The sequence below is a fragment of the Littorina saxatilis genome, linkage group LG11 (assembly GCF_037325665.1).
Source record: "Littorina saxatilis isolate snail1 linkage group LG11, US_GU_Lsax_2.0, whole genome shotgun sequence".
NCBI lineage: Eukaryota > Metazoa > Mollusca > Gastropoda > Littorinimorpha > Littorinidae > Littorina > Littorina saxatilis.
Genome location: NC_090255.1, coordinates 35338555 through 35365856, shown reverse-complemented (window position 1 = coordinate 35365856; position 27302 = coordinate 35338555). Strand labels below are relative to the sequence as shown.

The following is a 27302-nucleotide window of genomic DNA, read 5'->3' as shown; positions in this document are numbered from 1 at the left end:
AACCCCGTATTCCTGTCGGGGTTTTTCATTCATTGTTGACATTTGACTTTAAATAAAGAAAAAGGTAATTGACAGTTGGTATTTTTTTTATAACGTTTTACACACGTAAAAATTCATTGAATCTGAAATTTGTCAAATTCCTTCCGTATTTATAGAAATGAAAGCAAAGCTGATTGTGTTTATGTCATTGACTGTTTGTGTGTGTGTGCGTGGTGCATGTGTTTTTGTATGTGTGTGTATGTATAATAATGTGAGCATGTGTGTGTTTGTGTGTGTCATTGTGTTTGGGAGAATGAGTGTGTGTTTGTGTATGTAATTGTGTTGGTGTGTGCATGTGTGTGTATGAGCATGTGTGTGTGTGTGGGCATGTGTGTGTGCGTGCGTGTGTGTGTGTTCGCCCACCAAACGAGAGGAAGAGAATGTTACTGTAGTTGTTGGAAGGGTTAACATCAAACCAATTATACCGAAACATAATAAATAGAAGAAACTGATTATACTGATAAACATAATTAAATCACATGTGGTCAGTCACAAGGACATTTATTCCATACACAAATAACAATGTTGAATACCAAATATACAATTAAATAATAATCAATGAAGCTTCTAAAACAAATATTTACAGAACTAATCACAAATGATAACTATAAACCAAAAGCGACTTGCCCCCCTCCCTCAAAAAAGAAATAATTACAAATTGTATGTTACTGTATCATCCCATTTTACTGAATGTTCCAGAAATCCTTGCATCATTTTTTGAAGCATTCAATTTAAGTAATAATACCACCACAAAATTAAAAAAAAGAAAATGAGGGAAAAAAAAAGAAAATGAGGGGAAAAAACAAAACGCTTAATAAAATGTGTTTTTGCTGGCTGCGTATCTAGCTTTCCTTTACCCTCTCAAATGTCTGTGCAAATTATATGTGTCCGTACATATCTATTTTACCCTTTATCACCAGTCTGCTTTCTGACTATGTCATAAAATGTACATTTTGTTACAAGTGTCAGCAATTCTACGGCCAAGAAAAAAACCTTCCTCCACATTCTCAGCAAAAGAAAGTGTCAGCCAGAAATACACAATAGAACACCCGGCCCTTTTCAGATCTACAAATTTAATGATGCTGCTGAAGCAACGATTTGTCTTTTTGTCGCAGGTAAGGATATAAACAGTCAAAACAAGTACACAATTATCAGACTTCCTGTTAATAACGTCTGTACATTTACCTCCATTTTAAGACTCCCTCCCTTCAAAGATCTGACTTTTACACATGTTTGAAGATCTTAACAAGAAGAGCAAACGCTCGATCGAGTCACTTTCGCAGTTCTGAATATTATATGAGGCATCAGATGGACAGGAAGAAATTGCTATTCACAACACAATGCATACCTGAAGAATGAGATTGCATGGATCGAGCAACAAAATATTTACCTTGGCATTAAAAATACTCTCATTAATCTCACATAAACAAACCCCATCAATAACTTAATTCACATAAACTAGCATCATTAATTTTTTTCGAAGCAATCATATTAACAGTAGACACACTAACATTTGTTACTCTTAGAGCTGTGTCACTTTTATAGTTTACGAGAAAAGCCCAACGTTAAGTTGTGTGTTGACGAACAGGAAAGGCTAGTTATCTCCCCTGTGTTTCCGATAACGTTTGTAAAAAGCTACAGATGTAAATAATTTGATGTAAAGAATAATCCTATAAAGTTTGAATCAAATCCGATGAATAGTTTCAGAGATATATTTCAATTTTTTTCCTTCAAGACATACCTGTGACCTTGAAAAAGGTCAAAGGTCACCAAAGCAGACGTCAAAGTGTAGAGGTCACTGGGAGTCACGTTCACATAAAATTTGAGCCCGGTCACTTTTATAGTTTCCGAGAAAAGCCCAACGTTAAGTTGTGTGTTGCCGAACAGAAAAGGCTAGTTATCTCCCTTGTTTTTCTGATAACGTTCGTAAAAGGCTACAGATGTAAATACTTTGATGTAAAGAATAATCCTACAAAGTTTCAATCACATCCGATGAACTTTGTCAAAGATATAAAATGTCTAATTTTTCCTTTGACGCTGACCTGTGACCTTGAAAAAGGTCAAAGGTCAACGAAACCATCGTTAAAGTGTAGAGGTCATTGGAGGTCACGACTAAACAAAATATGAGCCCGATCGCTTTGATAGTTTCCGAGAAAAGTCCAACGTTAAGGTGGTGTCTACGGACGGCCGGCCGGACGGCCGGACAGACTAACACTGACCGATTACATAGAGTCACTTTTTCTCAAGCGACTCAAAAAAGATGTTCCGCTGTAATAACGTGAATGCTGAATGACTATGGCACAGCTAGTTTAGAAAAAGATGTTCCGCTGTAATAACATAAATGCTGAATGACTATGGCACAGCTAGTTTAGAAAAAGATGTTCCGCTGTAATAACATGAATGCTAGACTATGGCACAGCTAGTTTAGAAAAAGATGTTCCGCTGTTACACAGATTCTCTCACTACATTCAAGACAAATCTCAAAACACACCTCTTTCAGCGCAAGTGATTTCCCCTCCAGCATCTCCCCACCCACCCCATCCTGCCCCACCTCACCCCCTACCTAGTGCCTAAAATAACGCGTATATATATTTTTTGCGCTTTGTGTCAGCACTGTCTGTGTGTGTGTAAATAGTATTGTTGACACGTTTTTATATAGAAGCCTACTGTGGTTCTTGTGCTTAGGCTGTGTATTGGATTGTCACTGTATGCCTGCATTATTAGATGTCAGTAATAATTATATGTGCTGATTGTTCTCTTTGCCTGCGCGCGTATAGTATGTTGGTTATGTTTGGTTATAGTATGTTTGCTTATGTTTGGTCGTTATTTTTGCCTGTGCGTGTATTGTATGTTGGTCGTTTTCTTTGCCCGTGCATGTATAGTTTGTTGGTTATGTTTGGTCGGTTTCTTTGCCTGTGCGTGTATAATATGCTTGGTCGATGTATGTATTGTAAAGCGCTAAGAGTAGACAATTTTCTAGAATAGCGCTATAAAAGTTTGCATTATTATTATTATTATTATGTTATAACATGAATGCTGAATGACTATGGCACAGCTAGTTTAGAAAAAGAAAAAATCACACATATGACTAATGCACACATTGTTCTGTGACAAGTAAAGCAGTTGCCAGTATGCAGACAACAAAAATGTAGAAGAGAAATCTTCCACGAGTACAGATGTAAAAGCAAGCCTTGCATGACTGGTACTTGATTACAATGTCAAAAACATAAAGCTCTTTTGAAAGCACCAGTATAACTGAAATTCAACCAAAAATCAAACGAAAGCCCAAATACCAAGCTGAATATTCAAAAGTTGTTTGCCCCCAAGAAGCTGCCTCTAATTTCTTTCTCAATTTTCAATAGTGACAACTTCGACAATGGGAGCGTACAAATACGCACATTCTTCTTGAGCCAGTTTTACTTTTTGTCTTAGAAGTTAAATACAAGTGCATATATTCTTTTCTCATTCCACTCGGTGACGCCACTGCAACAATTACACCTTACACAAACTCATGCGCTAAAACATGCACAATCATTTCTGAGCCTTCAATTTTCCTTGGGGTAAAACAAACACTTTCTTCACTTTCACCTGGTTTCAAAGAGTCCAAAGTTGTCACCTGCTTTTATCTGATCAAAAACAACACAATCAAAAACTCTCTCCAACACACTCAAACTTTTTTCACATCCATTCTCCAAACAAGTCACTTTCCTGCGATAAATTACCTCTCACGTACACCACCCCCATCGCAAAAGTTTTTACTTGCGCTTCAATTAATCCATCCAACCCTTACATTTTCCAAAGCCATATCTTCCATCCGTTTTCCGTTTACTTCTTCCTGTCCCTGGTGCTCGGGTCTCTCAACCCATCCAGGTTTTCCAGGGTTTCTTTGATCGGTTCCGGCTTGGCCATCCCGATGGTGAAGTCTGGTCTGCCCGTGCGGTACTTGCTGTAGTGGTCAACGAATAGCTTGCCGTCTATCTTGCACTCCTGTACGACAGGATCTTTCCACATGCGCTGCACCCACGCTGTCAGCTTTGGGAACTTGGATGCCGACATTTTGTAGTCTGGGAGAGAATGGAAAGGATTGTAAGTATGTTGGTAGAGATTAAAAGAGTGAAAAGCTCAAATCGATGTTGTCATGACATTTTGGCGTAACTCATTCTAGACAGCTTTTCAGCAGATCGAAGGCCAAAACTGATTTTTTTTATTATGAAATAGTGTTTATATGTGTACCTGGTATGGATAGAAAGGCGAAATAATGTTAAATCATGTATTGTCCATCGTATTATAGATAATATTTCTCACTGAGAATGATTTACTTTGTCTAAAGCACAAAAACATCAAACACGTCAAGAATCGACGTCAGTTCCACCAAAATTCCTGGTCAATGACGAAATGTAAAGGCTATACACACAGACATACAGACACCACAACATATTGTACCGACACAAGAGATGCAGAAAGGTGTATGCGTATACCACCACACAGACACTCACAGAGAATAAATGAGTCCACAAAAACTAATTGTTTTGGTTTCACTTAAAAGTCCTTGTATGTCACTCTAGAGGACTGGGTAGCCGAGTGGTAACGCACTTGCGCTCGGAAGCGAGAGGTTGCGAGTTCGACCCTGGGTCAGGGCGTTAGCAATTTTCTCCCCCCTTTCCTAACCTAGGTGGTGGGTTCAAGTGCTAGTCTTTCGGATGAGACGAAAAACCGAGGTCCCTTCGTGTACACTACATTGGGGTGTGCACGTTAAAGATCCCACGATTGACAAAAGGGTCTTTCCTGGCAAAATTGTATAGGCATAGATAAAAAATGTCCACCAAAATACCCGTGTGACTTGGAATAATAGGCCGTGAAAAGTAGGATATGCGCCGAAATGGCTGCAATCTGCTGGTCGATGTGAATGCGTGATGATTGTGTAAAAAATTCCATCTCACACGGCATAAATAGATCCCTGCGCCTTGAGTCCGAGTCTGGAGATACGCGCGCGATATAAGAATTCATATAACTCTAGATTTTGATTGACTGGAGTATGGTACACTGATAACGATAAATACAAAGTTGGTTAGTCCTGCTTCAAACCAGTCCCCCTTTTGCAACATTTCAAGCTCAACATCATCCAAACTCTCGCTCCTCCTCCTCAAACAACTGAGCAACAACCAACCAACACACACACACAAACGCATATACACACATACATACACACACAATTTCTCAAGCATGGGGATTCTCTCAAATCAAGCCCAGGTCATACCGTTGGGGGATTTAGCTATAAGTACTGATTTATTTTTAAAATAACTTAACATACAGTCAGATGAAACTAAAAGCAACAAAATGTCTCACCCGTTATCTCCCCAAGCATGGGGATTCTCTCAAACCAAGGCCAGGTCATGTAGTCGGAGAAACCAGGTTTGCTACCAGAGTAGTATGGGGTGCCCGCCTTGTCCAAAAATTCCTCCATTTTGCCCACATGCTCGTCAAGCCGGGCGGCCAGCTCCTCGTCCAGATGTCCAGCTCTCATAAGACTGTAGAACGCTGGAACACCCTGAGGGTAAGAGGGAGGTGCATGGTATTACAATGATGTCCCCGGAGAGAAAATGGAAGTTTTACGCCCTCACGGCAAAGCCATTAGGGGCATGTTACACGGGAAAACCCGGCTTTGTATGAAAATAAAAAATAAAAATGCGGGGGGGGGGGGGGGGGGGGGGGGATGTAGACAGCTGGCTGCCGGCTGCTAGAGGAGACCTGAAATGGGCTAGGGACCGGGTTGGGTCGTCTTGGGTCAGTGCTGAAATGGTTACTTTATTGGCTGTTGGCCGAACGGACACCCGAGCTTCATATTTTTGCATGCATGTATTCGTGTTTCCAAGGCCTGAGGCTTTCGCTGTGAACCTGGGATCTTTATCGTGCGCATGCGTGCACACGGGGGTGTTCGGACACCGAGGAGAGTCTGCACAAAGTTGACTCTGGGACACACATCCCGCGCCGAACTTGGGGGTTGAACCCACGCTGATAGTAACAACCGGTTTTAAAGCCAGCGCCTCCACCGACTGGGCAAACTCCCCCCCCCCCCCAATTGGTTGGGGTCAAGAAGTTCCATGGAGGGCGGGGGGTATGGAGTAACACATAGTGTTTTGCTCAGAACATTCCCACCCAAGCAGAGCCGCGCTAGGGGTACGCATTACCGTAAAGCTGGCAGTCAGTGCTACCAAATGTCGTCTGTGTCTACCACACGGTGGTGACTTAATGTGGGTCTATGTAAGCAGATGCCAGCGCAAGCAATCTGATGCAGAGTCAGGAGGCGGTTTGGTACAAGAGAACCTTAGAGGCCACAGCCTCGGCCGTCTAACGGATCTGTGTGTCTGGAGGCACATTTGGTTTCTGAGGATCAAGCGGAGCTGTTGCCTCTGCTCCCAAGTTCCCGTGTCTGGAGGCGTTTTTGGTATGGAAGCAAACCTGTAGGTTGGGGCCTCTGCCTTTCAGGATGCCAGGACTACAAAATGTGTGTCTTGGGACACATTTAGCTTTAGATTCCAGAAGTGGATCTGTGCTGTGCTGGGTCTGCTGCAAGCACACTAGAACCAGCTTGCAACAGTTGAGGTGAACAGATTGGTGACCAAGACCATCATCGGTTTCTCTCCGAGTGATGGGTGTGGGCGGAGAAAGTCTCCCAGACTGAGAGCATTCTCCCTTCTGTAGCGGATGAGACTAGACATCTCTTCCTTGAGAGTGTCACAACCTTCAAACACGTGCGTGAGGTGTCCAGTCTTGCCACACTGACAGACTACCTTGTCCCAGTAGATGCGGCTGCTGACCGTGCGCAAGCGACGCAACAGGCTCATGGGTCTCGGGGGGAGTGGGAGGTGGTGCCCTTTCCTATTGTAGGGGAGGTGTATCCATCCTCTCTCTTCACATGTTTGTGACAGTGTCTGCTCTCTTTCCTCTCTTTTTAGCTTGGCTAGCAGCAGTTTGGCTTCCTGGCAGGAGAGCCGAATGTCTGTCACTGGCATGGTTGACATAGCCGCTGCTTTTGCTGCTCTGTCCGCCATTTCATTTCCCCGGATTCCTGTGTGGGATGGCAGCCACATGAGGGAAAAGTCTGTTCCTTTTGTCATAATTTGGTGGGCTAAACAGGGATTTATTTATTTATTTTTTTATTTTTATTTTTTGTAATTTATATCGCGCACATATTCAAGGCGCAGGGATTTATTTATGCCGTGTGAGATGAAATTTTTTTACACAATCATCACGCATTCACATCGGCCAGCAGATCGCAGCCATTTCGGCGCATATCCTACTTTTCACGGCCTATTATTCCAAGTCACACGGGTATTTTGGTGGACATTTTTATCCATTCTATGCCTATACAATTTTGCCAGGAAAGACCCTTTTGTCAATCGTGGGATCTTTAACGTGCACACCCCAATGTAGTGTACACGAAGGGACCTCGGTTTTTCGTCTCATCCGAAAGACTAGCACTTGAACCCACCACCTAGGTTAGGAAAGGGGGGAGAAAATTGCTAACGGCCTGACCCAGGGTCGAACTCGCAACCTCTCGCTTCCGAGCGCAAGTGCGTTACCACTCGGCCACCCAGTCCTCTACAGAAGATATTAGAAAGCAGGGTCTTAATACGGGGGAAGTTTTAAATTGGGGGCAGGGGTCCAAATAGGGGTTTTCACTGTATACAATCTGACAAAAGTCTGGTGTGGGGTATGTATTGATGATTCCGAAGGGAAAATGTAGACATTCTCTTTAAATCAGAAGGAGTTAATTAACGCATGAATGCTGGAAATACACTGTCTCTCTCTATCTCACCGACAGACAGAGTGACAGACAAACACGCGCAAACTCTTTCCCCCAACCCTTTCAATCCCCCCCCCAATTTTTTTTTTTAAAAGGAAAAAAAAGCACGCACATTATCTCAAACAATTTGTGTTTGAATAATTCATTCAGAACTCTTACCTTCTTGGTCCAGTGGTTGTAGTAGATACGCTCCAGCGCACGCTGGTAGGGATCCACGGAGTACATCTGTGGATTTGGAAATGCTTCTTCCACATATTCTGCAGCACAGATGAAAAATTAAAATGAGTGTGATACTATCTCTATTTTACGCTGTTATTTATGTAGAACATAGCTGCCAACCCCAAAGAGTAGTATTTGGGAATTTTCAGAGTTTATGCCATATAAAATCCAAAGCGCATATCGTGCATCTAGCGTGCTTGACACTTACAGCTGACCGTTTGATATACAAGTATTTTTCAGTGTAATCTGCCCGGTAATGTTGGTTTGCTATGCGGGGTTTGCCTTGGACTTTCTTTTTTTTCCTCTACTTGTCCGTGTCACAATTAGACATGTCGACGCTTCAGCATGGCGGCAAGTGGGAAACAGTGTCTCGGTAACCCACACCTCCAAGAACGTGACATGTTCCAAGTAAACTTATCAAAGAGAATATATGATAACCAAGACTACAACGCGAAAAGGAGAAACAATGTTCTTGATTGGATGGACGACAAAACCGTCCCCTGATAGGATCAGACCTATCCATCACAAGCACAGTTTTACCTGAGACAGTACAGTCTCTGTTTTTACTAATTGCTGCTGACTGTCGAGCGATAAGTGGACATTTTGCATGCTTGTAATTTTTTGTTTGAGCGTACATGTAGCAGTTTTTGACTCAGCGTAGCAATTGCTGCAAAATCGTAACATGCCACGCTGAAATTGTAGCAGTTTGCAGCTCTGGTAGAGGCATACACAAAAACGCATGATCATTTTTACACCCCTTTTTTCTTTCTATAATTTGGAACAAGCTGTCTCTCATAGTTCTTATCAGAAACGCACAAAAGTGCACACTGTACATGCAAGTCGTATCAGGGACTGACAGAAAAGAAAAGTCGCAGCGAGGTCGCTCAGAGGCGTAGCGACCTCGCTGCAATCCAAACAGATCGCGGCAGCAGGACGCAGGTAGTCGAGGCTTCCTGCAATGTTGTCGTGAGCATCGCACGTTGCCGCGACTATAGGTCTCGGCAATATCGCAGCAACAGCTGTGAAGGTGATGGACATCGTGGCTAGCCACTACCCAGTCGCAGCAACATCGCAGAAATAAACTCTATAGTGTTTGCTTGGGAGAATGCTCATCCTTTCTGCATAATGTCCCTCTCTCTCATACTTTCTTTCATTCATACGTTGACACACACATATAGTGGAATCCCCCTTTTAAGACCTTCGGAAATCTGAGAAAATCAGGTCTTAAAAAGGGGAAAGTCTTAAAATGGGGGTAAATTTACAGAGATTATGAACAGAACATCTGAGGATACAGGGTCTGAAAAGGGAGGGAGTCTTAAATTGGGGGGTCTTAAAAGGGGGGTTCCACTGCACTCCACTTATTTCCCTAACATACAGACATATACATCCCACCTATTCCTCTCTGCACAACAATCTCTCTTGCACTCTATCACCCACTTTCAACAATGGCACATTAACCTTCACCGGATCACGCTTCGGACTGCACAGTCCGGATGATGTGGGTCGTGTACGACCGATACTTTCCAAAGAAGGATTCAACGTAAAAAGTATGGGTCGTACACGACCCACGCCATCCCAATAGGGATAAATGTTTGCCGCGTCTTTACAAAGTATGGGTCGTACACGACCCACGCCATCCGAACAAAGATAAACAACGTAAAATTCCTTACGTAATTCCATATGGGTCGTCCACAACCCGCATCATCCGGATTGTGTAGTTCAAATTACGTCATTGTTTATTTGTTTGTTTACAAAGATAAGATGTTTTGCATGATTATATACTCTTATTATCATTCTAGTGCCCTTTATGGCTATGTGACCAATCAGGACTGATTCTAGGTGACCTGTTAAATGTTATAACGTTCAAGGCGGGACCCTTTTTGTATAACGCATTAAAAATCACCACGACAAAATAAAAATTAATATAAAAAACATCAGGGTGAATTGTTCTTCTGAATGTCACTTTTTGACATTTTTCTCATGCAATTTACTTGTAAAATGTGCTAAAAAGCAAATTCTGTCGGTGGGAGGGAAATAGAATGGCAAGTAAGTTTAATACTGAGTAAAGGGAAGCAACTCTTTTTGGTGCTGTCAGTAGCAGACTACACCTATGTGCTTTTGGCAACATGGCAAACAAACCTGCCATCAATCAAGAAGATCTAAAAAAACCTATACGCTTCAAAATTCATGTCTCCCAACACCCCCGGGGACTGGCCTTTTGAACAAGGTTCAGTTTGATGTCCGGTTTTATTTTTTTAGACGGGGCCTGGAAAACTTTGAATTTGAAAAGATGACGAAAGACACCTTCGAAGTGGAGATGGATCAAACAACAGGGAAACAATACGTAATCAAACGGTTTGATGAACTTACCAAGAATCACAGAGCTGGAGACGAATAACTTGTGACTGGAGTCATGCCAGAGACTGGGGACAGCAGCTGTCCAGTCAGTGTACAGCTACAAGTACCTGTCTCTGCTAAATCCAAAGTGTGAGCATCTTTGGCAATTCCCTGTCAACACGTTCCATGGAGATGACGAAACATGGTATGACAACAGACCCATGGGCGTCCACACTATGAAGAAGTGAGCTGTGTCAATTGTCGCAGATATAGATCTACACAAACCACAGCGTGCGAGCGACGGGTGCAACACTACTCGCAGACAAGAACTTCAGTCCAATTGACATTATCAGTGTCACCGGTCACAAAACTGTTAGATCTAACTCCCTGCAACCGTACCAAAAAACATCCACCGCCAAAAAACTAGAGATGGCAGCTGCTATGTCGTCCAAGCTCACAGAGAATAGGCAGTTGGCACTGCTCCCAAGTCATACTTCGCGGGGAGAACCAGCCAAAACTTCGACGGGGTCGTCTCGTTGCATCGGCGACTGTCACAAGCCAGCAGACGATCCGATAGGACGTGGAACTCAGCAACGACGAGGTAGCAGCTCTTTTCGATCCGGAATACGAACCTGCCATGCCTCCAACGAGACCAAATCCGCCAATGTTCCATCACTGTGACCTCTCGCATGCAACGATCAACATTCAATTCCACCGACATTTAACCGCATTCAACTGCGCATGCGCAACACAATTAATGTGCAACATTTGAGATGGCTCTTCCCAGAACTGTCCGTTCCAATTTCGGACTTTCTGTTTGTTAGTATTTTCGAGTCTGTGTTCTGGTTTTTTGTTGTTGTTGAGTGTTTTTATGATACTATGCACAGAAAAGAAGGGACACGTTGTGAATTAAACTTTTTGGGAAAGATTACTTGAAAGCTAAAAGTGTGTTGGATGTTTGTTTTGTTTGCTCTGTTTACCTTGTAACCAACCAAGCCAAAATGGCGACACTTTACTTGCAGGGTCGCTTCGGGTATTATGTTTGTTACCACGCACGGATAATAAAACCGTTATTACTAATATGCTGACTGTTAGCAAATGATAACAAGACATGTCTCGAAAACGCTATCAAAATTCGCCTAAAGGCTCATTTTGATATCTTTTTTCTCGACATGTCTTGTTATCATTTGCTAACAGTCAGCATATTAGAAATAACTCATATTATTCTACTCTCTTAGACAATATGTGATAACCGGCAAGGTGCTGACTTTCGTTTGTGCATTGTTGATGGTGAATGCATGTTAATTTATTTTTAATATACTTTCTTATGTGATAACCAATGTGCTGTATTTTCTAGGACAAAGAACAAATGTTTATTTTGAATGTTTTATGTATGTTATTATTACGGACACAAACGCTCAGCAATGCAATTTCTCTTTTAGAGATTAATAAAGTTATTGTATTGTATTGTATTGTATTGTAATCTTTCAAAAGTTGGGCAATGAGAAGGTCGTATGTTGATCAGAGAGTAGTTTCAGAGATGAAGACGATTTAGTGAGACTCTGGGTCGTCCACGATCCACGAAGCACGGTGAAGGTTAACTTAACAAATTCACATAGATCTACACACACTGACTTACCACTGCAGATGAGGGACTCGTAGACGTTCTTGCCCTTGTGAATGATGACAGGCACTTCTCCGTAGAAGTTGATGTCGAAGAACCAGTCCGGTTTGCTGTTCAGATCCACATTCACACGGTCGTATTTCACTTTCTTGGCTGACAGCATCAGTCGAGCTCGCTAAGAAATACAATCATCACATTAAGAATTGTCAAATTTGGCAGACATGAATTTTCTTTGTGTCTGCTAATTTACACTGATTACAGTAGCTAATGAATAGTAAGTCTGAAAACACGAGAGAATTCTTAAACTTAATGAGCTGTTATTTCAGTACAGGGACCAATATTACACACTGTCACTCAAAGTGTTTTTGACATAAAAGAAAACAAGAAAAGCAAATGCTTACACACGACTCGCCTTCGTTACCCCCGCCCCTCCCTGAACCACCTTACCCCATAGAAGATTCCCTACCTTTTAAGACCCCCAACCCCTGATAAGACATTTTCAAGACCATGTTTTCTAAGATGTTCTGTTCATAACCTCTGTAAGTTGAAATTACCCCCATTTTAAGACCTGATTTTCTTGGGGTTTTGTAGGTCTTTAAGGGGGATTCCACTACCTATGACCACTACCTTCGCTCCGTTGGGCTTCAATTAGCTTTGGTCGGGCGTTAATCCACGATGACAACCTCTAAGTTTCAAATGGAAGCATGTCGATGTGTAATTGTTATTCAATCCAAAGAATATCCCAGAAACAAACTTGCCCCACCACTCAACACGTACCCTATCACTTTTTGCATTGCCCAGGACATTTGTCCTATGCCACCTCTCATGGACATGGATGTGAGCCCCTGGCATAGCTTCGCGAAGCCCAAGGGAATGCACTCTGCTCTTTCGAGTGTGATAATTTCTACATCCATCTTAATGAATCAAAAAGCACTCTTCTTTCAAAAAGAACAACTTCGTCACAGCTACGGCGTAGCTTCGCATGTCAAAACTTGCGAAGCGATGAAGTGGACGAATTACTCCGCCATAGCTGTGGGTTTTTGGTATAAAGGCTGCGCAAAGCTTCGCAATATATAGTTGACTTCGTGCTCAATTAGGATGGGCTTTACCTGAGCATAGCAAAACATCAACATACTGTACAAACACATTTCAACTGCTCATAAAAAGTAGGGATTAAACAGAAACATAAAACCGGATCTTACCTGTGCATAGGGACACATGCGCATGCTGTACAGACGCAGCACACAACCAGGGGGTAGAGGGTCGTTGGGAAGTCGCAGTGTATCCTCATCATTGGCATCAACAGAAGACATTTTGGTCCAGTTGGTTGTTTTACTTTTGCTGAAAGTTGAAAATTGTCACAATCATAAGAGACTAGCTTGCATAAATAAAGCTGTTTTTCAAGTTTTGTGAAAAACAAGAATTTGATGAATGTTCAAGTCACATAATTATAGACTCGAAATCATGATAGCATTTGAGCTAGATCAAAAGTGGGGACTGTAAACTTCAAACAAAAGCTTTCCGAGGCCTGTATGAAAAGAAATTTCACACTTGAACACATTTGAAAACAATCACTTTAACAGCCGAATGATAATTGTAAAAGTATCAGATAGCTGGCAACAGAGCAAATCGTAGAACGATCGAACTCTTCCGTTTTGTCTGAGATTGGTAAGAAAAATCAAAATAAAGGCCTATCTCTCTTTTTTTTTTATTACTTTGCCAACTTTACCCAAAGCAAGAACACATTTTGTCTGCTCCAACTTTTCCCAGTGATCGAGAACATTAGACTCTCTCAGTCTCTGCTGCAAAACTGCCAAGAGAAGATGCGTACCAGCAAATCGGACTACTTTTTGTTCTTTGATTAAACTGAAAATCAATACGGCTAGTATAGCTGACACTTCACTGTCACTGTGAGTGTCGGACACGCAAAAAAATCCACCACAAACAGGCACACACAAACAAACAACAAATACCAAACTGAGCAGCAAGGTGTGAGAAACTGTGACTGATCAGTTCCAAACGGTCTTGAGAGAAAGATAACTGCGAAGAAGCAACATTGAACACCAACAACACCACCAACAAACGTGCCAAACTGATGATTATGAAACAAGAGAACTCAATTCAGGTATACTCACGGAAATGAGTGGACAAACAGCGAAGCGATCTGTTTGGATTCTGTCCGCAAATGAAGGAACTAGACAGAATCCGGTTAATTTATCGTCTGCTGTTGGGCTTTCCGCCAACCGGAACTATAACGTTGTAAACAACTGACCAAGAGAGGTTACTCTTAGTTGGCATTTCAGCCAACCACTAAGCAGAACCGAATAACACACGCGTGAAACCAGTTTCAGATTAAGGTTGGTTGACAATGACGTAGCAAAATGCTTGTGATTTTCTGGAAAACTGCAGGTGAATCCGGGTTTTCCAAAGAGGGTGAACGGCGTGCGCTCACGCCACACCCGGATTCTGATAAAAATATAAAAAGGACACACAGTTTTTCAGCTGACTCATTCGATGTTATTCTGCAAGATTATTAGACCTAGAGCTCATTATATTAGGTAAATTATTGACGTTGTAAAGACCTCAATCAATCATCAGTCAATCAATCAATCAATCAATCAATCAACCAACCCACCAATCAATCAATCAATCAATCAATCAATCAATCAATCAATCAATCAATTAATCAGAACATTTAAACAGATCAGACTGATAGTGTTCTGAAATCAAGAATCAACTGAACCCAAATTGTGACCATCATAATATATCATTGTTGTCCGGCCAATTAACGCACTATATATAGCAAGACTGAGTCAGACCCACTGGAAAGCGTAAAACAGTAGGCCTAAACCATTATTATCAAGATATAAACGTTCCTCGGCTGCTTTACGTTCTTTATTAAATGTTTACAAGACATGACTTAGGCACATTTCTTGTTGCAGTTGAAAAATAAAGAAATGATAATAATTAGAGGGCTGACAAATGTCTCAATACTTTGGTGTGACAGATTATTCTCAATATGCTCTGGTTTCTCTTTATCTCACGAAAAAATCTTTTTGGATTGATTCGTAAGATTTCCTTGGATAGGTACGTATTGTTATCTTTCTTGATTGATTGAAAGATTTCTGTGGATAGGAACGTATTATCAGTTTATGGATGCATTTTTCAAACCCCGCGGCTCCGTGCGAACGATAACAAACAAACAAACAAACAAACTTAAATAAACAAAGTTGATTGCAGTAACATATAATAACCCGGTTAGTTTTTCTCCTGCTGACTGCATGTAAGCTTTTACCGTTTGCGGTCACGGGTCGGAAACTGAAATAAATCTGATGTAAAAATACAATGAAATGGACGATAAATAACTTTGAAAGTAAAATCCGATCTTCAAACTACCTAATGATTCTAACATTTGTTGCCGTTTCTTCTCCTTACCTTTCATTTATTCCATCTTCTTCTTTTATCTGTCTGTCTGTCTGTCGGTCTGTCTGACTGAGTTTTCTTCTGCAATCAACAGAGCAAATTTGCAAAAGCGGTAATGCAAGGGAATGAACTCCTTCCAAAAGATAAGCTACGGATAAGAGCAGTTACTTCCTGTGGATAACTGACGCCGGTGTCACCCGGCTAGCCTTGCGCTAAGCCATGTTCGTGTGTGTGTGCTTGCGCTAAGCATGTTCGTGTGTGTGTGTGTGGTGTGTGTGTGTGTGGTGTGTGTGTATGTGTGTGTGTGTGTGTGTGTGTGTGTGTGTGTGTGTGTGTGTGTGTGTGTGTGTGTGTGTGTGTGTGTGTGTGTGTGTGTTTGTATGTGAATGTGGGCGGTGTGTCAGTTTGTGCATGTATGGTGTGTAGACGCGCATCGGCCGTTGGGGAAGGGCTCCTAGTAAGGACCACTTTTTTATATTTAGTCAAGTTTTGTTATATTTAGTCAAGTTTTGACTAAATATTTTAACATCGAGGGGGAATCGAAACGAGGGTATGGTGTATGTGTGTCTGTGCGTGTGTGTGTGTGTGTGTAGAGCGATTCAGACTAAACTACTGGACCGATCTTTATGAAATTTGACATGAGAGTTCCTGGGTATGAAATCCCCGAACGTTTTTTTCATTTGTTTGATAAATGTCTTTGATGACGTCATATCCGGCTTTTCGTGAAAGTTGAGGCGGCACTGTCACGCCCTCATTTTTCAACCAAATTGGTTGAAATTTTGGTCAAGTAATCTTCGACGAAGCCCGGGGTTCGGTATTGCATTTCAGCTTGGTGGCTTAAAAATTAATTAATGACTTTGGTCATTAAAAATCTGAAAATTGTAAAAAAAAATAAAAATTTATAAAACGATCCAAATTTACGTTTATCTTATTCTCCATCATTTGCTGATTCCAAAAACATATAAATATGTTATATTCGGATTAAAAACAAGCTCTGAAAATTAAATATATAAAAATTATTATCAAAATTTTTTTTTCCGAAATCAATTTAAAAACACTTTCATCTTATTCCTTGTCGGTTCCTGATTCCAAAAACATATAGATATGATATGTTTGGATTAAAAACACGCTCAGAAAGTTAAAACGAAGAGAGGTACAGAAAAGCGTGCTATGCAGCATAGCGTAACCACTACCCCGCTCTTCTTGTCAATTTCACTGCCTATGCCGTGAGCGGTGGACCACGAGTATACGGTCTTGCTGCGTTGCATTGCGTTCAGTTTCATTCTGTGAGTTCGACAGCTACTTGACTAAATATTGTATTTTCGCCTTACGCGACTTGTTTATATTTAGTCAAGTTTTGTTATATTTAGTCAAGTTTTGACTAAATATTTTAACATCGAGGGGGAATCGAAACGAGGGTCGTGGTGTATGTGTGTCTGTGCGTGTGTGTGTGTGTGTGTAGAGCGATTCAGACTAAACTACTGGACCGATCTTTATGAAATTTGACATGAGAGTTCCTGTGTATGATATCCTCAGACATTTTTTTTCATTTTTTTGATAAATGTCTTTGATGACGTCATATCCGGCTTTTCGTGAAAGTTGAGGCGGCACTGTCACGCCCTCATTTTTCAACCAAACTGGTTGAAATTTCGGTCGGGTAATGTTCGACGAAGCCCGGACTTCGGTATTGCATTTCAGCGTGGTGGCTTAAAAATTGATTAATGACTTTGGTCATTAAAAATCTGAAAATTGTAAAAAAAAATAAAAATTTATAAAACGATCCAAATTTACGTTTATCTTATTCTCCATCATTTGCTGATTCCAAAAACATACAAATATGTTATATTTGGATTAAAAACAAGCTCTAAAAATTAAATATATAAAAATTATTATCAAAATTAAATTTTTCAAATCAATTTAAAAACATCTTATTCCTTGTCGGTTCCTGATTCCAAAAACATATAGATATGATATGTTTGGATTAAAAACACGCTCAGAAAGTTAAAACGAAGAGAGGTACAGAAAAGCGTGCTATCCTTCCCAGCGCAACTACTACCCCGCTCTTCTTGTCAATTTCACTGCCTATGCCGTGAGCGGTGGACTACGAGTATACGGTCTTGCTGCGTTGCATTGCGTTCAGTTCATGGCGATCTTAACAAGTAGAGAACGCTATGGTTCAGTTTCATTCTGTGAGTTCGACAGCTACTTGACTAAATGTTGTATTTTCGCCTTACGCGACTTGTTGTTTCATGCCGCGGCTAGCGCTGATAACTAGCTTGTTTTCTTGCGAAGAAATTTCATTTTGTGTTTGGTAGTCCTTCGCTCTCAGGTTAACCGTAAGGCCTAATTAGAGTGAATAAGCTTTGATAGATCTAAGTTCAGCAAAAATTAAATAGGCCTACAGAAAAAAATCACAAATGGAGCCTGGGCGCCCAATATGAATCAGTGAAGAGGCCTTCAAAAATCACTGTAAAAAGCCCCCTATACTTCAAAATAACATGATACAACTTAGTGTGCAAGTCACGACAGTGCGAGTGTGTGTGTGTGTGTGTGTGTGTGTGTGTGTGTGTGTGTGTGTGTGTGTGTGTGTGTGTGTGTGTGTGATGCTTTTTTTCTTTAGAGTTTGAGCCCGCAAGGTTGATATATATAAACCCTTCTCAGTTGTTTATTTTCTAACTATCATAAGTTTACGGTTTTTCTTTTAAATTGTTGCTCCTGATACAGCCGGGCGTCTCCCCAACCTCCTTAGCTACTTCTCCTCTTGTTCATTTACTCTGTATGTGTGTGTGTGTGTGTGTGGTGTGTGTGTGTGTGTGTGTGTGTGTGTGTGTATGTGTGTGTGTGTGTATGTGTGTGTGTATGTATGAGTGTGTGTGTGTGTGTGTGTCAGTTTGTGCGCGTTTGTTGTTTGCACGTGTGTGTATGTGTAGATGTGTGCGTGTGCCGCGGTCCGGCTGAGCCTAATTGAACGCTCCTCATCAGTCAGAACAAAACCAATTACATTAACGCACAGGATTCATTCACTCAAAGAAACTGACAGAGAGACAGACTCACACACACACACACACACACACACACACACACACACACACACACGCACACACACACACACACAACGGTCGCACGCACGCACACACACACACACACACACGAACGCACACACACACACACAAAGACACACACACACACACACACTCACACACACACACACACATCATACACACAAACCACACCGGCACAGAAAAAACAATTTCATGTCAAATTATTTCTATTGCTTGTTCTCATGAAGAGACATATATGTGATACTTATATGAGCAGATCTACATATTTACAAATCAAACATCGCAAAGAGATCAAAACATGAGCACGACGAAACGAGAGAAATTGAAATAAGCAGTCTATGCGATAATCTTTAACAACTAAACGGTGATTTTTTTTAAACCTTTTAAATTTAAGATGATCGGTGAAAAGTAACACCGACGTATTTAGATGCACACGCGAACAAATGCAATTTAATCAGCGAATTGATACACACGCATGCACTAACGCACTGACAAACAGACCGACAGTCAGACACGCTGGTAAAGAGAGCCACGCAGATACACACACCCTGACATATGCATACATTGTTTCCCTTCACATAATGTCATTTCATTACTATTTTGTTCAAATGCTGGGAAAGTCGAATCGGTTCCTCCCAGTGGAAAGCTAGCAGCAAGAAAGTCGCGCTACGTACCAGCCACTAGCAGTTCTGGCAGAATGACCGAGGTTTTTTACGTGCCACGGTGGTGACACGGTCGTGGGACATAGATACCGTCTGCACATAAACTTGAGTCGTGTCCATCCTGGTCCGGATTCGAACCCGTGACCCACAAATGTCCAAATCTCTTCCAGCTGAGCTACCGGGTCCCCAACACCAAATACACGGCAACAGAATTTCGTCCTCCCAACATTGAACTCGTCCTTACTTCATTAGAAAAACATATTTTTTTAAATGGCGCTACTGTGTGTAAAATTCAAAAGAATGATTCACATGAGCAAAAATCTGTTTTGGCGTGTGGCAAGAACGACGCAAATCCAATTTTGATTGAGCATAAGAAAGTAAGCAGGCAAGCAAAAAATAACAAATAAATCGATAATTAAATATATACATGTATATATGTATTCAACAAACAAAAAAAGATAATAAATAAATCGATGATAATGACAATGTATCCTGTACATTTTATCTATTCTTCTATTTTGGTTTCTTTTATTTTCTCTCCTCTTTGCGATTTAAGCTTTAGAAGTTGTAGCATGTTTTTTCTGATTGCTTTTCAGCGTACACTACACATTTGCTGAAAACCTGCATAAACCCGTATTTCCTCATTTAAATCATAAATCATTGAAAACAGCAGCCCTTTACTGGTTGGCAAAAGTAATTCTACGTACGGTAATCCTGCGCTGACTATGTTTTTATTTAGAAAACGTGTTTCGTTTAAAAGCAGCATACAACACTGCCGCTCAGACATTATACTAATTGTTCCACAGTTCGGCATAGAAATGGGTGTCACACTCCAACGATACTTATGAAATTAAAGATACTTCACTCCTAGTCACATCCAGCTTATCACACGTAATAACTATACTGTGAAGAGAAAGAACAAGTCGCGTAAGGCGAAAATACAATATTTAGTCAAGTAGCTGTCGAACTCACAGAATGAAACTGAACGCAATGCCATTTTACTCGTAGCATCGTCAGGCCACCGCTCATGGCAAAGGGAGTGAAATTGACAAGAAGAGCGGGGTAGTAGTTGCGCTAAGAAGGATAGCACGCTTTTCTGTACCTCTCTTTGTTTTAACTTTCTGAGCGTGTTTTTAATCCAAACATATCATATCTATATGTTTTTGGAATCAGGAACCGACAAGGAATAAGATGAAAGTGTTTTTAAATTGATTTCGACAATTTAATTTTGATAATAATTTTTATATATTTAATTTTCAGAGCTTGTTTTTAATCCGAATATAACATATTTATATGTTTTTGGAATCAGCAAATGATGGAGAATAAGATAAACGTAAATTTGGATCGTTTTATACATTGCTTTTTTTTTTAACGATTTTCAGATTTTTAATGACCAAAGTCATTAATTAATTTTTAAGCCACCAAGCTGAAATGCAATACCGAACCCCGGGCTTCGTCGAAGATTACTTGACCAAAATTTGAACCAATTTGGTTGAAAAATGAGGGCGTGACAGTGCCGCCTCAACTTTTACGAAAAGCCGGATATGACGTCATCAAAGACATTTATCAAAAAAATGAAAAAAACGTTCGGGGATTTCATACCCAGGAACTCTCATGTCAAATTTCATAAAGATCGGTCCAGTAGTTTAGTCTGAATCGCTCTACACACACACACACACACACACGCACGCACGCACATACACCACGACCCTCGTTTCGATTCCCCCTCGATGTTAAAATATTTAGTCAAAACTTGACTAAATATAAAAAGAAAATAGAGGGAAAAAAGAAACAAGTCGCGCAAGGCGAAATTACTACATTTAGTCAAGCTGTGGAACTCACAGAATGAAACTGAACGTAATCCGCCGCTAGTGCAAAAGGCAGTGAAAGTGACGAGCCTGTTTGGCGCTGTAGCGGTTGCGCTGTGCTTCATAGCACGCTTTACTGTACCTCTCTTCGTTTTAACTTTCTGAGCGTGTTTTTAATCCAAACATATCATATCTATATGTTTTTGGAATCAGGAACCAACAAGGAATAAGATGAAATAGTTTTTAAAACGATTTCGGAAATTTAATTTTAATCATAATTTTTATATTTTTAATTTTCAGAGCTTGTTTTTAATCCAAATATAACATATTTATATGTTTTTGGAATCAGAAAATGATGAAGAATAAGATGAACGTAAATTTGGATCGTTTTATAAATTTTTTATTTTTTTTACAATTTTCAGATTTTTAATGACCAAAGTCATAAATTAATTTTTAAGCCACCATGCTGAAATGCAATACCGAAGTCCGGCCTTCGTCGAAGATTGCTTGGCCAAAATTTCAATCAATTTGATTGAAAAATGAGGGTGTGACAGTGCCGCCTCAACTTTTACAAAAAGCCGGATATGACGTCATTAAAGACATTTATCGAAAAAAAGAAAAAAAACGTCCGGGGATATCATTCTTAGGAAGTCTCATGTCAAATTTCATAAAGATCGGTCCAGTAGTTTAGTCTGAATCGCTCTACACACACACAGAGACAGACAGACACACACACACACACACATACACCAAACCCTCGTCTCGATTCCCCCCTCTACGTTAAAAAATTTAGTCAAAACTTGACTAAATGTAAAAAGAAACATGCACAACAATACGTGAGTTTTGTTTAAAGTTGTAAAAGAGGCAGCGTCGCATTTTTAATGCACAATTATTTCAGCATCCATTGTTTTTCCTGCGAAAGCAATGCACCAGCTGACATGCAATACTCTTAAAAAAAAAAGAAAAAAAAGCGTGACTAGTCGTTAGCTTTTTTAAGAGCGGCATATACGATATATGCATGTCATCACTTCATACATCCATACGAGACACACATTTGAATTTCATCACAGTAGTGTGTATATGTACATGTTTGTTTCCTAAGTTTTACTACAAATATTCCGAATCGGTCATCATAACTTTTGCCATACAGCATTTCCAAGATCTACTAGAACATAATTCATCTACAATCATGTACATGCAAGTTGAGGTCAAGACAACAATTATTCAACAATGTAATACGGTATTAACAGTGAACTGGCCGAAACACTTAAAGTCTCAAATAACAATTAATCAATAATGACTAAGTTAAACGTGCTCTGAAAAATATTCTGTCCAAACCTCACCGAAACATCAGGCCAGCGGTTCAGCAGACCATTGTTCAATTAGAAAATATTAAGCACGGTATTCAACCACTCAAGCTCTTTGAACCACCTTGAACCATGCAGTAAAGGTGCCTTTGTACCTACGATAAATATGCCGTTGAAGCGGGTTTTTTTTCTCCAAGTACTTCTGGGTCTCTTCCAAGGTATTGTGGACCACACTTTGTAGCATCGTTGGACCACTTTTCGTACACCGTATACCCTTTTTTTCCCGGTTCTTATTTATTAGGCTCTAAAATTATAAGGCAAAAAAAAAAAAGGTCTGTTTACGGTAACATAGGCCAAATAAATAGGGTCGGTAGGTCGGGATTTTTTATTTTTTATTTTTTCTCCAAAAAACCATATTTTTACGTTATTTTGCAAAAAAACCAAGATTTTTTTTTTTTCCCCCAAATGCCAAAAAAAAGTCTAGGGTCGCGCGAAAAAAATAGGGTCGGTCGGGTTACCGTAAACAGACCATTTTTTTTTTTTGCCTGACAAGAATAAACAAAACAGCACAGCGTTGTAACATTACCGTATCACTGGTCTGCAAAGGTGAAGTTTGGCCGTAGTGAGTAAAGGAAATGGTTTAGGTTAAGGTTAAATTTAGAATGTATGGCTAAGGGTAGGAAAAGTGTCTTTAGTAAGAGTTAAATGTAGGATGTTTGGCTCAGGGTAAGGGAAATGTCTTAGGTTATGGTTCAATCTAGTTCGTTTGCCTCAGGGTAAGGCAAGTGTCTTAGGTTAAGGTTCAATTTAGAATGTTTTGCTCAAGGTAAGGGAAGTGTCTTAGGTCATGATAGAATTTAGAATGCTTGACTCAGGGAAAAGAAAGTTCTTAGGTCAGGATTCAATTTAGAATGTTTGGCTCAGGGTAAGAAACAGGTCTTAGGTTATGGTTCAATCTAGTTCGTTTGCCTCGGGGTAAGACGAATGTCTTAGGTTAAGGTTCGATCTAGTTCGTTTGCCTCGGGGTAAGACGAATGTCTTAGGTTAAGGTTCAGTCTAGAACGTTTGCCTCAGGGTAAGAAACATGTCTTAGGTTATGGTTCGATCTAGTTCGTTTGCCTCGGGGTAAGGCAAGTGTCTTAGGTTAAGGTTCAATCTAGTTCGTTTGCCTCGGGGTAAGACGAATGTCTTAGGTTAAGGTTCAGTCTAGAACGTTTGCCTCAGGGTAAGACGAATGTCTTAGGTTAAGGTTCAGTCTAGAATGTTTGGCTTTGGGTAGGGAAAGTGTCTGTAGAAAGAGTTACATTTAGGATGTTTGGCTGAGGGTAAGGGAGATGTTTTAGGTCAGGGTTTAATTCAGAATGTTTGGCTCAGGGTAAGGAAAGTTCTTAAGTAAGGGTTCAATTTAGAATGTTGTGCTCAGGGTACGGGAAGTGTCTTGACTTAAGGTTCAATCTAGAATGTTTGCCTCAAAGTAAGGCAAGTGCCTTAGGTTAAGATTCAGTCTAGAATGTATGCCTCAAAGTAAGGCAAGTGTATCAGGTTAGGGTTTAACCTAGAATGTTTGGCTCAGGGTAAGGCAAGTGTCGTATGTTAAGGTTCGAGCTAGACTGTTTGACTCCGGGTAAGGCAAATGCCTTAGGTTAGGGTTCAATCTAGAATGTTTGGCTCAGGGTAAGGCAAATGCCTTAGGTTAGGGTTCAATCTAGAATGTTTGGCTCAGGGTAAGGCAAATGCCTTAGGTTAGGGTTCAATCTAGAATGTTTGGCTCAGGGTAAGGCATATGCCTTAGGTTAGGGTTCAATCTAGAATGTTTGCCTCAGGGTAAGGCAAATGCCTTAGGTTAGGGTTCAATCTAGAATGTTTGGCTCAGGGTAAGGCAAATGCCTTAGGTTAGGGTTCAATCTAGAATGTTTGGCTCAGGGTAAGGCAAATGCCTTAGGTTAGGGTTCAATCTAGAATGTTTGGCTCAGGGTAAGGCAAATGCCTTAGGTTAGGGTTCAATCTAGAATGTTTGGCTCAGGGTAAGGCAAATGCCTTAGGTTAGGGTTCAATCTAGAATGTTTGGCTCAGGGTAAGGCAAATGCCTTAGGTTAGGGTTCAATCTAGAATGTTTGGCTCAGGGTAAGGCAAATGCCTTAGGTTAGGGTTCAATCTAGAATGTTTGACTCCGGGCAAGGCAAATGCCTTAGGTTAGGGTTCAATCTAGAATGTTTGGCTCAGGGTAAGGCAAATGCCTTAGGTTAGGGTTCAATCTAGAATGTTTGGCTCAGGGTAAGGCAAGTGTCGTATGTTAAGGTTCAGTCTAGAATGTTTGCCTCTTAGGTTGAGTACCAATTGAGAATGTTTGGCTTAGGGTAAGGCATGTGTCGTATGTTAAGGTTCAGTCTAGAATGTTTGCCTCTTAGGTTGAGTACCAATTGAGAATGTTTGGCTCAGGGTAAGGCAAGTGTCGTATGTTAAGGTTCAGTCTAGAATGTTTGCCTCTTAGGTTGAGTACCAATTGAGAATGTTTGGCTCAGGGTAAGGCAAGTGTCGTATGTTAAGGTTCAGTCTAGAATGTTTGCCTCTTAGGTTGAGTACCAATTGAGAATGTTTGGCTCAGGGTAAGGCGAATGTATTGGGTTAATTTGCATACTAAATGGTTCAGGGTAAGGCGAATTTCTTTGGGTTCATATTTGAAAGGACACAGTGGATCGGCGAGCTGGTTCTCCGATGACATCCCTGAATACATGTATAATGAAGTCACGCTCCCAACAATGTGGGTTTTTAAATCTGTGTGGTGTCTTTTTCTCAAAGTTAAAACTCCGATGAATCCCAACATGTTAGTGTATGCTACCGTGTTAAAGCAACGCCACATGAACTTAGTCTGCAAGCGTCATGTTAAAATAATTTGGTAAATGCGGTCAAGTGATTACATATTTTTAATTTTGATATTTTTTTTAGCTGTGATTGTGTGTGAGCGGGGAGGGGGGCAAATTGGGGTCAAGGGGAGGGGGGAAAATTGGGGTCAAGGGGAGGGGGCAAATTGGGGTCAAGGGGAGGGGGGCAAATTGGGGTCAAGGGGAGGGGGGCAAATTGGGGTCAAGGGGAGGGGGGAAAATTGGGATCAAGGGGAGGGGGGCAAATTGGGGTCAAGGGGAGGGGTAGGGTTAAAGGAGATAAGAGCTTAGTAATGCAATGAAGATGTAGAGGGTAGTGGCAGATGATATAAGCTGAATATATTAGCTAGTCAATATGACGTCAACACATCATGCGCATGTGCTGAAATATCCCTAAAACATCCGGTTGCACACGCGCAGTGCTGGCGGCACTCATGTCTCATGTGATTCCCTGTTTCAGTTGGAACTCGCACAGAATTCGGGGTATGGTGTGTCTTGTTTCAATCTGCGAACGCAGTTAAACTTCAAATCAATGACAATAGCCAGCACTTTGGGACTCACGGTAAATGTCTCCTGTGTAAGGACAGAAAACCGTTTTCTTCTTGAACACAATACTGGTACGTACTATGTATCCCCAGAATACAACTACGAAACAGTTTTTGAGTTTACCACAACTATAATCACACTATGACATCAGAGCGAGATCTTTACTGTTACCGGCACGGTGGCCTAGTGGTAAGGCGTCCGCCCCGTGATCGGGAGGTCGTGGGTTCGAATCCCGACCGGGTCATACCTAAGACTTTAAAATTGGCAATCTAGTGGCTGCTCCGCCTGGCGTCTGGCATTATGGGGTTAGTGCTAGGACTGGTTGGTCCGGTGTCAGAATAATGTGACTGGGTGAGACATGAAGCCTGTGCTGCGACTTCTGTCTTGTGTGTGGCGCACGTTATTATGTCAAAGCAGCACCGCCCTGATATGGCCCTTATTGGTCGGCTGGGCGTTAAGCAAGCAAACAAACAAACAAACAAACCTTTACTGTTACATTTCTCAAATGGATACGTCTTGTGTACGATTTATAAGCGGTGGTCGCCTGGCCAATCCTAGCTTGTATTTTATTATTGTTCATCGTCGGAGGAGGATGCAGACACGGGAGCCAACTGTTCTACACTAATCGCCATAAAAAAATTAAACACATACATTTAGCTGTAGAACTTTGTGATGCAGTTCGTCCAAAAAACCTCATCAAAACGCCATGATATTTTACACACTCTTTTGCAATTGTATTAACAGTATTCGTGTCAAATTTAAAAGCAATACAACTTGCCATTACTAAACTACGGGGTTTTTACCCACATATCACACACACAATAACGCGAAAACAAGCCTTTTATGGCTTCTGACGAGGCTGACACCAGTTTTCTTCAAAATGGCAAAACAACACTGCTAGGCACAACAGCTGAACCAAATCAATTTGTGTGGGTAGAAAATGAGTTGTTCTTCGATTTGCGATCATAAACGGGGTCACTCTTGCTTATTTTGATTTTTTTTGTATTTTAGTGTCTGCAAATTTACTTTTGCGAATTTGATTTTGGGGGGTGTCATAGGACTCCGGTACACTGCATAAAAACTAATTGATGAAAAATGAAACTCTTTGTTTCAAACAGTAGGGGACTAAATTACCTTTTTGGCAATATACTTGGTTTTACTATAACTGGCCGCATCACAAAGTTCTACAGCTAAATGTATGTGTTTAGGTTTTTTATGACGATTAGTGTAGAACTGCACGCAGATGGCCACTGCCAACAAATACTGAGTTCATGTTGTTTTACGCCCTGACAGTAAAAGCATTAGGGGCAGGGACTGTCCATCAATAGAACAGCCTGGAGGAGGATTTGAACCTTTTTCTTCTGCCCCCAGGCTTCCACGACGACTGTCACAGGAAAGAGATTCAGAAGGGATGAGATGGTTGTTCATCTTTGTTGTACAGCGAATTGACAGACCGAAGTATCGTCCAGGTCTGGGCTTCCCGCAAATGCTCTACGTAGGGGATCCTGGAGCCCTCAGTTTAAATGTTAAGGGTGCCCAAGTACTCCCTCAGCGGAATTTTAAAGAGTCCCAAAGGCAGGAGGACG

The 27302-nt window shown here is 41.0% G+C and overlaps 2 protein-coding genes across 4 annotated transcripts in view; both read right to left on the bottom strand.

The window, feature by feature from the left end:
* Positions 1–523: 523 nt before the first annotated feature.
* On the bottom strand, positions 524–14312 carry LOC138980336 (glutathione S-transferase omega-1-like). Of its 3 annotated transcripts, none has more exons than XM_070353201.1 (6): positions 14162–14312; positions 13229–13367; positions 12042–12201; positions 8006–8103; positions 5386–5587; positions 524–4103 (listed from the first exon to the last, which is right to left on the bottom strand). In XM_070353201.1, exons 2-6 carry the CDS (start codon positions 13337–13339, stop codon positions 3865–3867), a joined length of 810 nt encoding a protein of 269 aa, XP_070209302.1. In that variant the 5' UTR covers positions 13340–13367; positions 14162–14312; the 3' UTR covers positions 524–3864. The 3 variants fall into 3 exon arrangements, with proteins under 3 accessions (XP_070209302.1, XP_070209303.1, XP_070209301.1); XM_070353202.1 differs by lacking the exon at positions 14162–14312 and adding an exon at positions 14000–14018; XM_070353200.1 differs by lacking the exon at positions 14162–14312 and adding an exon at positions 13756–13879.
* Positions 14313–25559: 11247 nt separating this feature from the next.
* LOC138980712 (solute carrier family 35 member F3-like) overlaps positions 25560–27302 on the bottom strand; it is a 13427-nt gene continuing 11684 nt past the window's right edge. Inside the window, exon 7 of the mRNA XM_070353620.1 lies at positions 25560–27302. This exon is cut by the window's right edge and continues 1157 nt beyond it. The gene's annotated coding sequence lies outside the window, so the exon portion shown is untranslated.